The 14392-nt window shown below is 47.2% G+C and overlaps 1 protein-coding gene across 12 annotated transcripts in view; it reads right to left on the reverse strand.

The window, feature by feature from the left end:
- The window catches only part of APBB2 (amyloid beta precursor protein binding family B member 2), a 432059-nt gene that overhangs the window by 154030 nt on the left and 263637 nt on the right, over positions 1-14392 (reverse strand). For all 12 annotated transcript variants that reach the window (XR_012227058.1, XM_073561132.1, XM_073561128.1 and 9 more), the window contains one exon: positions 3166-3377. Coding sequence is in view for 11 of the 12 variants with exons in the window: in XM_073561132.1 (XP_073417233.1) it covers positions 3166-3377 (212 nt within the window). In the remaining variant the exon portion in view is untranslated. The remainder of the gene's footprint in view (positions 1-3165; positions 3378-14392) is intronic.

The raw sequence follows: 14392 nt of genomic DNA on the forward strand, positions 1-14392 counted from the left end.
AAGTGGCACCATTCTAAAAACTAGACCCCTCAAGGTGCTCAAAACCACATTCAAGAAGCTTATTAACCCTTTAAGTGCTTCACAGGAACTAAAGCAATGTGGAAGGAAAAAATTAACATTTAACTTTTTTTTTGCAAAAAATTTACTTCAGAACCAATTTTTTTTTATTTTCACAAGTGATAAAGGAGAAAATCAACCAAAAAATTTGTTGAACAATTTCTCCTGAATACGCCGATACCCCATATGTGGGGGTAAACCACTTTTTCAGCACACGGCAGAGCTCGCAAGGGATGGAGCGCTGTTTGACTTTTTCAACGCAGAATTGGCTGGAATTGAGATCGGATGCCATGTTGCGTTCGGAGGAGCCCTTAATGTGCCTAAACAGTGGAAACCTCCAAGTGACCCCATTTTGGAAACTAGACCCATTAAGGAACTTATCTAGATGTGTGGTGAGCACTTTGAACCTTCAAGTGCTTCACAGAAGTTTATAACGTAGAGCCGTGAAAATAAGAAATCCATTTTTTTCCACAAAATGATCTTTTCGCCCCCAAATTTTTATTTTTACAAGGGTAACAGGAGAAATCATACCCCCACAGTTATTGTGTGATTTGTCCTGAGTACGCTGATACCCCTTATGTGGGGGGGAACCATTGTTTGGGCGCATGGGAGAGCTTGGAAGGGAAGGAGTGCCATTTTGGAGTGCAGACTTTGATGGAATGGTCTGCGGGCATCATGTTGTGTTTGCAGAGCCCCTGATGGGCCTAAACAGTGGAAACCCCCCCACAAGTGACCCCATTTTGGAAACTAGACCCATTAAGGAACTTATCTAGATGTGTGGTGAGCACTTTGAACCTTCAAGTGCTTCACAGAAGTTTATAACGTAGAGCCGTGAAAATAAAAAGTCTTTTTTATTTCCACAAAAGTGATTTTTTTAGACCAAATTTTTAGACCCCCAAAGTTGGTAAATAGTGGAAACCAATCAATTCTTGCTCCTAACCCTAATCCCAACCCTAATCCCTAATCCTAATTCTAACCCTAATCCTAGTTCGCCCTAACCCTAATTCTAACCCTAGCATTTCTTCTTGCGTAGAGCAAGACAGGGAGGGGGAGCAGGTGAATAAGCCCCGCCCATCGGACCGGACAGCGGCAGTTTACATACATCTGAACCGATATAAAAAAGGTATTTATGCATGAAAGGTGCGGGGTCAGGGGGAAGCAAAAGTACTAAGAGAATCCTTATGTGACACACAATTGAATGATATCATTATATGATATCTCAAAAAAAAGGTGACAGATTACCTTTAACAGCACTCGAGATGTTCTTGTCTGGGGTATGCATCTTAAACTAGTGATGAGCGAGTATACTCGTTGCTTGGGTCTCTCCGAGCATGCTCGGGTGGCCTCCGAGTATTTTGGCATGCTCGGAGATTTCGTTTTCGTCGTCTTATCTGTATGATTTGTGACTGCTAGACAGCGTGAATACATGTGTGGAATGCCTGTTTGGTAGGGAATTCCCACATCTATTCAGCCTGTCTGCAAAACTAAGTCTCCGAGCACGCCAAAATACTCGGCGGACACCTGGACATGCTCGGGGAAACCCGAGCAACGAGTATACTCGTCCATCCCTAATCTTAACTCTTTTCAGTTGTTGCTCATATTTTATTCCCACTTCTTCTCCGAGAATTAATTTTTTATATATCCACCATACGGCTCCAGAGATATTGTCTTTTTTATGTATTGCTAATTTTTATGGTCTTTACCAAAGGGGTGTGAATCACAGTATACTTATGCAGAGCATCCGTGAGCCACGCCCCCAGAACAGACGTGAGCCACGCCCCCAGAGCATCTGTGAGCCACGCCCCCTTGTAAAGACCATAAAAAATAGCACTAAGTAAAGAGGCCCAGCAGCAGGAATATAATAAATGCAAAAACTGGTCACTTTTGACCTGGTGACAAAAATGTTAATAATCAAAATGTTTAATAAAAAAAAAAGTTTTAAAGAAGATAAAGATTTACTAAATTACAAATCAGCCTAAAACTAAACAAGTTGACTACAAGCATGAGCACTAAACCTCTTGGGGAAGGGACAAAGACATAATGAGAGTGTAAAAGGACAAAATCACTTATTTATGGGGAACCTGACAGCTGTGGATCAGACAGCATGTATCAGAAACTGGCTCTATGATTTCACCCTTGTATGTTTGATTCTGAAAGGACTGGGGTGCGTCAGAGAAAAACAAAGGCCACCAGGAACCAAATCGCACAGAAGATCAGTCAAAAAGGTGAGTCAAGTATTTTCCCCACCTGCTGCCAAAAAAGGACAGATCTCTCCCTATACAAGCACGCAGGGAGAAACTTGTCCCTCAAGGGGAGTGGGCAGGGAGAAGCTGACTAGTCTTCCATGCAGTTTGGTCTCAGACAGCCTTTAAAATATGTTTTTCTCTGAATTTCAAAGTCATTGCTGGAATTATACGGCCGGTGTTTGATACATGCTGCCCATGGATCGAGCAGCATGCATCTGCTGTCAGGTTCCCATTAAAGGCTCACTCATGTGGGCGTAGATAATCTTGTGTGATAGAATTGGATCGATTATGCTAATGATACTGATCACAGTGATCAGTGGGTCAGCATAGTGTGAGCCAATTCTCTGACGAGAAAATCGTAGAACAGGTCAGAAGATGGAGAACACAGTTTCTCCATCTTCTCTACCGTGTGATCCGAGTGCAGTCTGATGTTTTCCATACACATGAATGTGTGCGTGCCATCCCATCTGCACCTCAAATTATTTTTTTCTCATGTCGAATCGGTATGAGAAAAAAAACACGCTGATCAGCACTTCCCCATAGAATAATGTTGGTCCGAGAGCGATCCGATAAAACGTCAGAAAACGCTCCTGTGTCCAATCACTAATACAGAAGAGACGCTTATCGCGCGTTGTGATTGCTTGTAACTCCCTCCTCTCATGCATTTTACAGCAGCACATCCCATTTACAGAAGAGGATGTGCTGAAGGCAAAAATGTTATTGGCTGCTTTTTTTTTTTTTATATAAGATCTAGAAAAAAAAAAGTATGGACAAATAATCCTTACATTGTGGCAATGGCCCTTAAGTCACCCACACACAACAGGATGCTACATAGGTGGATCAATAAAAAAAAGCGTTTTACCTCATTCTCCGGAGTGGGTGAGGATGATGTAACAGAGCTAAGAGATCCCTTCCGTGATCCTGGGAGATCAGTTGGCGCACACACAGGGCGCTCCCACTGGGTTGCTCCAGTTGGAATGTGCCAGTAGTAGATTCCTGCAATGTCATTGATTTTCTTCCAACCTGGTGGTAGTTCTGGATCTGTTTGAAATGAATGGTCACTCCATATATCCGCTGTAAGTGTGAAAAAATATCAGTCTTAGTTATCATTATCAATAGCATTATTTTCATATGACCAAGATGCAATCATTCCATGAGCAACATGTAGGACACCATAGCTTTTCTGCGCTAGTCGAACATCAGTCTATAGATTAAGCATCCTGGCAATATAAGGGCTGACACATGACCAGCTAATATATAAGCCACGGTCTAGTGATGGATCTTTTATAAAAATATATAAAATAGCACTATACAGAGCTCAATGAAGGAAAACAATATGTATCCAGACCCTGCAATGCCGCAGATAACATTAGCGATACGTATTTGGCAATGATGACGTTGTACGGCCGTTCGCATGCTTTCTACCATACTTTATTATCTAGGTAATTAGTTGGCACATTAGCAAAACTTGAACATGTGGGCAATGTCTGGAAGTAGGAGGATGAAAAACAGCACAGATAATGGTCGAAATTCTGTTATCTAAGAGTATTTTGCACATTGCACAAAAAAAGTAGTAAAATACAGATCACACTGCAGAGTGAGCATATAAAAAAGTGCACAAGTAGGTAAGAAATACTACACAAAAGAAAAGAATGAGAAATAAAATACAACAAAAGGAGAGCTATAAGAGGAGGTAGTAGGGAAGGTTAAAGAGTGTGAAGTAATAAGACCTCTGAGAAAATTAGATCTCTGCTAAGACCAAGGCAGAAAAAGGGGAACCTGCTGTGACCAATGGGGAAGTGCAGAGTCCTGCTGTGACAACGGAGAAAGAGAGCACAGGTATTCTGCAACTAAGGGGGAAATGGAGGGCACTGCTACAGCAACATGACGAAAAGGAGGGCACGCATTACTGTGATTACTAAGAAGGGAGGCACTGCTGTGGGATGGGCAGAACTAGTAAAACACTGGGATAAAGGTGCTATTGTAACTACGCAAAGGCTGTAGCAATAGTATTCCCGCCACGGTATCTTTCTGCAAGGAGAAGGGGCAATGCTGTCACTGCTTAAAAGGAGAATGCACTGCTGTGACTACTGAGGAGATGGAGGCACTGCTTTGCCTACTGGAGGAAGGGAGGAACTACTGGGACTACTGAGGGAAGGGAGGCACTGCGGTGACTACTGGGGGAAGGGAGGCACTGCAGTGACTACTGAGGGAAGGGAGGCACTACTGTAACTACTGGGGAAGGGAGGCACTGCTGTGATTACAGAGGCAAGGGAGGCACTGCAGTGAATACTGAAGGAAGGGAGGCACTGCTGTGAATACTGAGGTAAGGGAAGTACTGCAGATACTACTGAGGGAAGGGAAGCACTGCTATAACTATTAAGGGAAGTGGAGTACTGCAGATACCACTAATGAAAGGGAGGAACTGCTGATAGGCAGGTGTTCTATGCAGAGGTCATTATGGAGAAGTGATAGGCAGGTGTTCTGCACAGAGGTCACTAGGCAGGAGTGATAAGCAGGTGACCTGGCAGAGGTCACTAGGCAGGAGTGATAGGCAGGTGTTCTGCACAGAGGTCACTAGGCAGGAGTGATAAGCAGGTGACCTGGCAGAGGTCACTAGGCAGGAGTGATAAGCAGGTGATCTGCACAGAGGTCACTAGGCAGGAGTGATAAGTAGTTGATCTGCGCAGAGGTCACTAGGCAGGAGTGATAAGCAGGTGATCTGCGCAGAGGTCACTGGGCAGGAGTGATAAGCAGGTGACCTAGGCAGAGGTCACTAGGCAGGAGTGATAAGCAGGTGATCTGCGCAGAGGTCACTAGGCAGGAGTGATAAGCAGGCGATCTGGGCAGAGGTCACTAGGCAGGCGTGATAAGCAGGTGATCTGCGCAGAGGTCACTAGGCAGGAGTGATAAGCAGGTGATCTGCGCAGAGGTCACTAGGCAGGAGTGATAAGCAGGTGATCTGCGCAGAGGTCACTAAGCAGGAGTGATAAGCAGGTGACCTAGGCAGAGGTCACTAGGCAGGAGTGATAAGCAGGTGATCTGCGCAGAGGTCACTAGGCAGGAGTGATAAGCACATGATCTGGGCAGAGGTCACTAGGCAGGAGAGATAAGCAGGTGATCTGTGCAGAGGTCACTAGTTAGGAGTGATAAGCAGTTGATCTGTGCAGAGGTCACTAGGCAGGAGTGATAAGCAGGTGATCTGTGCAGAGGTCACTAGGCAGGAGTGATAAGCAGGTGATCTGCGCAGAGGTCACTAGGCAGGAGTGATAAGCAGGCGATCTGGGCAGAGGTCACTAGTTAGGAGTAATAAGCAGTTGATCTGTGCAGAGGTCACTAGCCAGGAGTGATAAGCACATGATCTGGGCAGAGGTCACTAGGCAGGAGTGATAAGCAGGTGATCTGTGCAGAGGTCACTAGTTAGGAGTAATAAGCAGTTGATCTGTGCAGAGGTCACTAGGCAGGAGTGATAAGCAGGTGATCTGCGCAGAGGTCACTAGGCAGGAGTGATAAGCAGGTGATCTGCGCAGAGGTCACTAAGCAGGAGTGATAAGCAGGTGACCTAGGCAGAGGTCACTAAGCAGGAGTGATAAGCAGGTGACCTAGGCAGAGGTCACTAGGCAGGAGTGATAAGCAGGTGATCTGCGCAGAGGTCACTAGGCAGGAGTGATAAGCAGGCGATCTGCGCAGAGGTCACTAGGCAGGAGTGATAAGCAGGTGATCTGGGCAGAGGTCACTAGTTAGGAGTAATAAGCAGTTGATCTGTGCAGAGGTCACTAGGCAGGAGTGATAAGCAGGTGATCTGCGCAGAGGTCACTAGGCAGGAGTGATAAGCAGGTGACCTGGGCAGAGGTCACTAGGCAGGAGTGATAAGCAGGTGATCTGCACAGAGGTCACTAGGCAGGAGTGATAAGCAGGTGATCTGTGCAGAGGTCACTAGGCAGGAGTGATAAGCAGGTGATCTGTGCAGAGGTCACTAGGCAGGAGTGATAAGCAGGTGATCTGCACAGAGGTCACTAGGCAGGAGTGATAAGCAGGTGATCTGTGCAGCAGTCACTAGGCAGGAGTGTTAAGCAGGTGATCTGCACAGAGGTCACTAGGCAGGAGTGATAAGCAGGTGACATGGGCAGAGGTCACTAGGCAGGAGTTATAAGCAGGTGATCTGCGCAGAGGTCACTAGGCAGGAGTAATAAGCAGTTGATCTGTGCAGAGGTCACTAGGCAGGAGTGATAAGCAGGTGATCTGCACAGAGGTCACTAGGCAGGAGCGATAAGCAGGTGACCTGGGCAGAGGTCACTAGGCAGGAGTGATAAGCAGGTGATCTGCACAGAGGTCACTAGGCAGGAGTGATAAGCAGGTGATCTGCGCAGAGGTCACTAGGCAGGAGTGATAAGCAGGTGATCTGCGCAGAGGTCACTAGGCAGGAGTGATAAGCAGGTGATCTGCGCAGAGGTCACTAGGCAGGAGTGATAAGCAGGTGATCTGCACAGAGGTCACTAGGCAAGAGTGATAAGCAGGTGACCTGGGCAGAGGTCACTAGGCAGGAGTGATAAGCAGGTGATCTGCACAGAGGTCACTAGGCAGGAGTAATAAGCAGTTGATCTGTGCAGAGGTCACTAGGCAGGAGTGATAAGCAGGTGATCTGCACAGAGGTCACTAGGCAGGAGTGATAAGCAGGTGACCTGGGCAGAGGTCACTAGGCAGGAGTGATAAGCAGGTGATCTGCACAGAGGTCACTAGGCAGGATAAGCAGGTGATCTGCGCAGAGGTCACTAGGCAGGAGTGATAAGCAGGTGATCTGTGCAGAGGTCACTGGGCAGGAGTGATAAGCAGGTGATCTGCGCAGAGGTCACTAGGCAGGAGTAATAAGCAGTTGATCTGTGCAGAGGTCACTAGGCAGGAGTGATAAGCAGGTGATCTGCACAGAGGTCACTAGGCAGGAGTGATAAGCAGGTGACCTGGGCAGAGGTCACTAGGCAGGAGTGATAAGCAGGTGATCTGCACAGAGGTCACTAGGCAGGAGTGATAAGCAGGTGATCTGCGCAGAGGTCACTAGGCAGGAGTGATAAGCAGGTGATCTGCGCAGAGGTCACTAGGCAGGAGTGATAAGCAGGTGATCTGTGCAGAGGTCACTTGGCAGGAGTGATAAGCAGGTGATCTGTGCAGAGGTCACTTGGCAGGAGTGATAAGCAGGTGATCTGTGCAGAGGTCACTAGGCAGGAGTGATAAGCAGGTGATCTGCACAGAGGTCACTAGGCAGGAGTGATAAGCAGGTGACCTGGGCAGAGGTCACTAGGCAGGAGTGATAAGCAGGTGATCTGCACAGAGGTCACTAGGCAGGAGTGATAAGCAGGTGATCTGCGCAGAGGTCACTAGGCAGGAGTGATAAGCAGGTGATCTGCACAGAGGTCACTAGGCAGGATAAGCAGGTGATCTGCGCAGAGGTCACTAGGCAGGAGTGATAAGCAGGTGATCTGTGCAGAGGTCACTGGGCAGGAGTGATAAGCAGGTGATCTGCGCAGAGGTCACTAGGCAGGAGTAATAAGCAGTTGATCTGTGCAGAGGTCACTAGGCAGGAGTGATAAGCAGGTGATCTGCACAGAGGTCACTAGGCAGGAGTGATAAGCAGGTGACCTGGGCAGAGGTCACTAGGCAGGAGTGATAAGCAGGTGATCTGCACAGAGGTCACTAGGCAGGAGTGATAAGCAGGTGATCTGCGCAGAGGTCACTAGGCAGGAGTGATAAGCAGGTGATCTGCGCAGAGGTCACTAGGCAGGAGTGATAAGCAGGTGATCTGCGCAGAGGTCACTAGGCAGGAGTGATAAGCAGGTGATCTGTGCAGAGGTCACTTGGCAGGAGTGATAAGCAGGTGATCTGTGCAGAGGTCACTTGGCAGGAGTGATAAGCAGGTGATCTGTGCAGAGGTCACTTGGCAGGAGTGATAAGCAGGTGATCTGCACAGAGGTCACTAGGCAGGAGTGATAAGCAGGTGACCTGGGCAGAGGTCACTAGGCAGGAGTGATAAGCAGGTGATCTGCACAGAGGTCACTAGGCAGGAGTGATAAGCAGGTGATCTGCACAGAGGTCACTAGGCAGGAGTGATAAGCAGGTGACCTGGGCAGAGGTCACTAGGCAGGAGTGATAAGCAGGTGATCTGCACAGAGGTCACTAGGCAGGAGTGATAAGCAGGTGATCTGCGCAGAGGTCACTAGGCAGGAGTGATAAGCAGGTGATCTGTGCAGAGGTCACTTGGCAGGAGTGATAAGCAGGTGATCTGCACAGAGGTCACTAGGCAGGAGTGATAAGCAGGTGACCTGGGCAGAGGTCACTAGGCAGGAGTGATAAGCAGGTGATCTGCACAGAGGTCACTAGGCAGGAGTAATAAGCAGGTGATCTGCACAGAGGTCACTAGGCAGGAGTGATAAGCAGGTGACCTGGGCAGAGGTCACTAGGCAGGAGTGATAAGCAGGTGATCTGCACAGAGGTCACTAGGCAGGAGTGATAAGCAGGTGATCTGCACAGAGGTCACTAGGCAGGAGTAATAAGCAGTTGATCTGTGCAGAGGTCACTAGGCAGGAGTGATAAGCAGGTGATCTGCACAGAGGTCACTAGGCAGGAGTGATAAGCAGGTGATCTGCACAGAGGTCACTAGGCAGGAGTGATAAGCAGGTGATCTGCACAGAGGTCACTAGGCAGGAGTGATAAGCAGGTGACCTGGGCAGAGGTCACTAGGCAGGAGTAATAAGCAGGTGATCTGCACAGAGGTCACTAGGCAGGAGTAATAAGCAGGTGATCTGCACAGAGGTCACTAGGCAGGAGTGATAAGCAGGTGACCTGGGCAGAGGTCACTAGGCAGGAGTGATAAGCAGGTGATCTGCACAGAGGTCACTAGGCAGGAGTGATAAGCAGGTGATCTGCACAGAGGTCACTAGGCAGGAGTAATAAGCAGTTGATCTGTGCAGAGGTCACTAGGCAGGAGTGATAAGCAGGTGATCTGCACAGAGGTCACTAGGCAGGAGTGATAAGCAGGTGATCTGCACAGAGGTCACTAGGCAGGAGTGATAAGCAGGTGACCTGGGCAGAGGTCACTAGGCAGGATAAGCAGGTGATCTGCGCAGAGGTCACTAGGCAGGAGTGATAAGCAGGTGATCTGTGCAGAGGTCACTAGGCAGGAGTGATAAGCAGGTGATCTGCGCAGAGGTCACTAGGCAGGAGTAATAAGCAGTTGATCTGTGCAGAGGTCACTAGGCAGGAGTGATAAGCAGGTGATCTGCACAGAGGTCACTAGGCAGGAGTGATAAGCAGGTGACCTGGGCAGAGGTCACTAGGCAGGAGTGATAAGCAGGTGATCTGCACAGAGGTCACTAGGCAGGATAAGCAGGTGATCTGCGCAGAGGTCACTAGGCAGGAGTGATAAGCAGGTGATCTGTGCAGAGGTCACTGGGCAGGAGTGATAAGCAGGTGATCTGCGCAGAGGTCACTAGGCAGGAGTAATAAGCAGTTGATCTGCACAGAGGTCACTAGGCAGGAGTGATAAGCAGGTGACCTGGGCAGAGGTCACTAGGCAGGAGTGATAAGCAGGTGATCTGCACAGAGGTCACTAGGCAGGAGTGATAAGCAGGTGATCTGCGCAGAGGTCACTAGGCAGGAGTGATAAGCAGGTGATCTGTGCAGTGGCCAGCGTTCACTATGCAGGAATGATAAGCCGGTGATCTGCACAGAGGTCACTAGGCAGGAGTGATAAGCAGGTGATCTGCGCAGAGGTCACTAGGCAGGAGTGATAAGCAGGTGATCTGTGCAGTGGCCAGCGTTCACTATGCAGGAATGATAAGCCGGTGATCTGCACAGAGGTCACTAGGCAGGAGTGATAAGCAGGTGATCTGCGCAGAGGTCACTAGGCAGGAGTGATAAGCAGGTGATCTGTGCAGTGGCCAGCGTTCACTATGCAGGAATGATAAGCCGGTGATCTGCCACCATCACCTATTGTGAATAATGTGCTATGCTATTTATATAGGTGTTAACTTTCTGTCTGTGATAATGAGATGACTGCAAAGAAGTGATCTCTACAGAACAGGATTATATAAATCAGTGACCAGAGATAAACTAGACTTTAGAATGTTTTTTCCCATAATGATAATGACACAATAAGATAAAAAAATTACCAATTCCTGAAACATAGAAAATTAGTTTCAATCAGTAGGTTATTTTCTAATGTGCTTTCCGTTGACTGTCAGAAATGAATATGCTGGTAACAAATCCCAGTGACTCAAATACAGAAGGTTAGGATAATTTTGGAATGGTATAATCGCTATATAAAAGTAACAAGTTCATGCGTTGGCTTGTCTCTACTGTGATATTTTTATACACAATTGGGCGATGATTTGTTCTAATAGATGGCTGTATTTGTGATCCAAGACAGAAAAGACACTTGACGTGAACACCTCAATGTTGTCCACTGCAATATCGAAGCTTTCCCCTTGAGCTGTCACCCCGCAGAGCTGGGTATGATGTATGTCAGCATCGCGATGCATCCAGCCCTGCACCCCGCACGCTTCCCATTCGCAGCCTGACAATATAATAAGCACATGCTGCAATTAAACAAGATTTTAGATTCTACAATAAGGCCTGAAGAATTAATCACTGTTTTCTGTCTCCTCAATTCATTCCTTTACAATCCAGAAAATAAGACGGGATTAAAAAGTAAAACAGCCATTGTAATCTAAATTATCACCTAATCTGGGCTGTAGAGGAAGAGACATCCAGACATGTTCAATCTGCGCCTGATGAACACCAGCAATAAGAATGCGGAACAACCTTGCCTTTCAGGACTGATGAATGATTCATTAGAAACTTCCATCTTAACATTCACAGTTAGTCCAGGATCTACCTATTAAATTCCACATCAGCATATCTTCTAATCAATGTCTTTCCAGCATCCAAAGGACTTTACTCGCTGTACTTTGAAGTCTCCTATTCCATGCTGAGAAGGAGATCAACTGAAATGAGGAAGGATGAGGGCAAACCTTATTAGTCGCAATATCTTCCCATCTTGTAACGCAACTTCCAGTGGAAGAAAACCTCCAAAGGGGTTAACATCCAACACAAAAAATCAAGGGGACACTCATAAAATTTTAATCAAGTTCTACCAGAAAAATGCATAGATATATATCACCGGGTGAGTATTGGTTCACTCACTTCTGCACTGTGAGAAGAACGGAGAAGGTGACATCACAACACGACATCTACTGATACCGATAACGCACGGTGTCCGCTGATATGACTGCACCTGCCATTCTTACCTTCCAATGCTCAAATTTGTCAAGCAAGACTTAATCACTAGGCCTCGATCACACATTGTCACGTGGACCCGTCCTGTGTGACGCGACCAGCAGGCCGGTAACTAAAACAACAGAACGCGGAACGTGATACTGTCCTGTGTGACACGGCTCGCAGGCCGGTAACTAAAACAACATGACAAGGGGTAGGGAAACAGTTACAACGGTGGGCCCTGCGATAGGGACAGGGGACGTGGAGACCTCCTGCACTCCCCTGAGTCAGTGTCCCTAACGCTCCTAACGTTCCCTATGCTGGTTCCGCACCGGGCGCCGCTCAGGATACCTGCCGCCCTAGCACACCCTACACCCATCCCTTGCTAGGGAGCTGGGTGGCACAGGCACTGGCCCCACCACTGTACTAATACACACGAAGGAAAAACACAAATGGGGAAACACCACTTAGCTTTACTCTGTTGCACTTGCTCCGGGCAACAGAGACCACCACCAGAATGCAGCTCTCCTCCTGAATCGTTGCCACCAAGCTCTGTCAAAGCTACAAGGAAATCCCCTCTGACCGTGCTGCAAGGAGCTCTCTCCAGCTCCTTTCTCCACCAAGGATGGTTGGAAATGAACACTATCACCAACGCTGATTGCAACACCTGAGACTCTTTTATAGCAGAGCTAGCAATCATACCTGTATTCTAATCATGTGCACTAAACTAAAGAAACAGAGTGCAATGACGCTCACCACCACCGGGGCAAACTTAGAACAAAAGACACCACAGTGCAATAATCCTAATGGCCACCGGGGGCAAAAACCACCTAAGCACAGCTTAGAGAAAAAAAAAGGTTACCTGTGCTTTTTATCTGTCATGATCCAGCATGGATCATGACACACATTCAGTATTTGGTCAATATTTTACATCAGTATTTGTAAGCCAAAATCAGGAGTGGGTGAAAAATGTGGAAGTGGTCACAAGTTCTATTATACTTGTCCCACTCCTGATTTTGGCTTCCAAATACTGATGTGAAATACTGACCAAATGCTGAACCTTTGAATGTGACCTTAATTGAAAAAGAGTAAACACTTTTTGTTCAATTTACCGTAATTAACTTTGAAATTTGCAATTGACTCTGAGCTGGTGGGAGGAGACTAGCTGCTATGATGTCTCCCATGCACAGTCCTGCTCTTCATTCATTAGTTATCATACAGACAGAAGTAGAGGCATGGGAAATTATATAGTTATACAGACTGAGTAGTGTAGATTTGAATCCAGACCTGAGTGAGGCAAAAGTCTAATTTTGCATCTGTTACTACTTTTGCCTGTTTTATCACTCTGCTCCTCACTCCATCTCCATACAGTATAACAGGAGGCATAAACTGATATCTCAAGATGCTGGCTGTCAGTGTTGTTTTGAGGAAGATGGAGTTTTTTGTTTTTTTTTCTCAATAAGTCCAGGAGATAGGGATGGGGGAGAAGTGTCTCCTAAGTGGAGAAAGAAGCAGATGATTCTAATAATAACCTGTTCTATTCATTTATGTAAAGTCTGTTGGAAATACAATCCCCCTTGAACCTCTCAGAGGGGTCACTTGTAAGGCCAGAGTCACACTTGCCATATGAAAAACCGGTCCGATTTTCTCGGCCAAGAATCGCAGGAGTGTTCTCTATATGGTGATCCATATGACCCCTGATGAATTTGCACCCCCTATAAATAGAACACCACAACGCAGACGGCGACAACCCTGGCACACGGTGCAAACACGTTTCCTGCAGCGGTGCTCCAGGTGCGCCGAACGTCTGTGGAGAAAATCCAATCTACACGAAGATTTCATCCATTTTACGTTTATGCTTAGAACATACAACACTGCCCTTCACCTCTCCAAACAAACCTATTTCAACACCCTCATCATCTCACTGTCCAATAACCCGAAACGTCTCTTTGACACTTTTCATTCTCTACTCAATCCAAGAGTACAGGCCCCAACCACTGAGCTCCGAGCTGACGATCTGGCCAATTACTTCAAAGAAAAAATTTACCAGATCCGACAGGAAATTATCTCCAAATCCCCTCATACCATGCACTGTCCTCCCTCCCCCACTGCATCGAACTCACTCTCTGATTTTGAACCAGTCACAGAAGAAGAAGTAAGCAGGCTCCTTGCATCTTCTCGCCCAACTACTTGCACCAGTGACCCATTTCCGTCACATCTCCTCCAGTCCCTTTCCCCTGCTGTCACCCCTCACCTAACTAAAATATTTAACCTCTCTCTCTCTGCTGGTATTTTTCCCTCCTCATTTAAGCATGCCATCATACATCCACTACTTAAAAAACCATCCCTCGACCAAAACTGTGCCGCTAACTATAGACCTGTCTCTAATCTTCCCTTCATCTCTAAACTCCTGGAACGCCTGGTCCACTCCCGTCTTATCCGCTATCTCTCAGAAAACTCTGTTCTCGACCCTCTCCAATCCAGTTTCCGCTCTTTACACTCCACTGAAACTGCCCTCACTAAAGTCTCTAATGATCTGCTAACAGCTAAATCAAATGGTCATTACTCCATGCTAATTCTCTTGGATCTCTCTGCAGCATTCGACACTGTGGATCATCAGCTCCTCCTCACTATGCTCCATTCCATTGGCCTCAAGGACACCGTTCTCTCCTGGTTCTCCTCCTATCTCTCCGACCGCTCCTTTACTGTTTCTTTTGCCGGTTCCTCCTCCTCTCACCTTCCCCTTACTGTTGGGGTTCCTCAAGGATCGGTTCTAGGCCCCCTCCTCTTCTCCTTGTACACTGCCCCTATTGGTCAAACAA

The sequence above is a fragment of the Dendrobates tinctorius genome, unplaced genomic scaffold, assembly GCF_039654945.1.
Source record: "Dendrobates tinctorius isolate UK_male_01 unplaced genomic scaffold, ASM3965494v1 ptg000314l, whole genome shotgun sequence".
Taxonomy (NCBI): domain Eukaryota; kingdom Metazoa; phylum Chordata; class Amphibia; order Anura; family Dendrobatidae; genus Dendrobates; species Dendrobates tinctorius.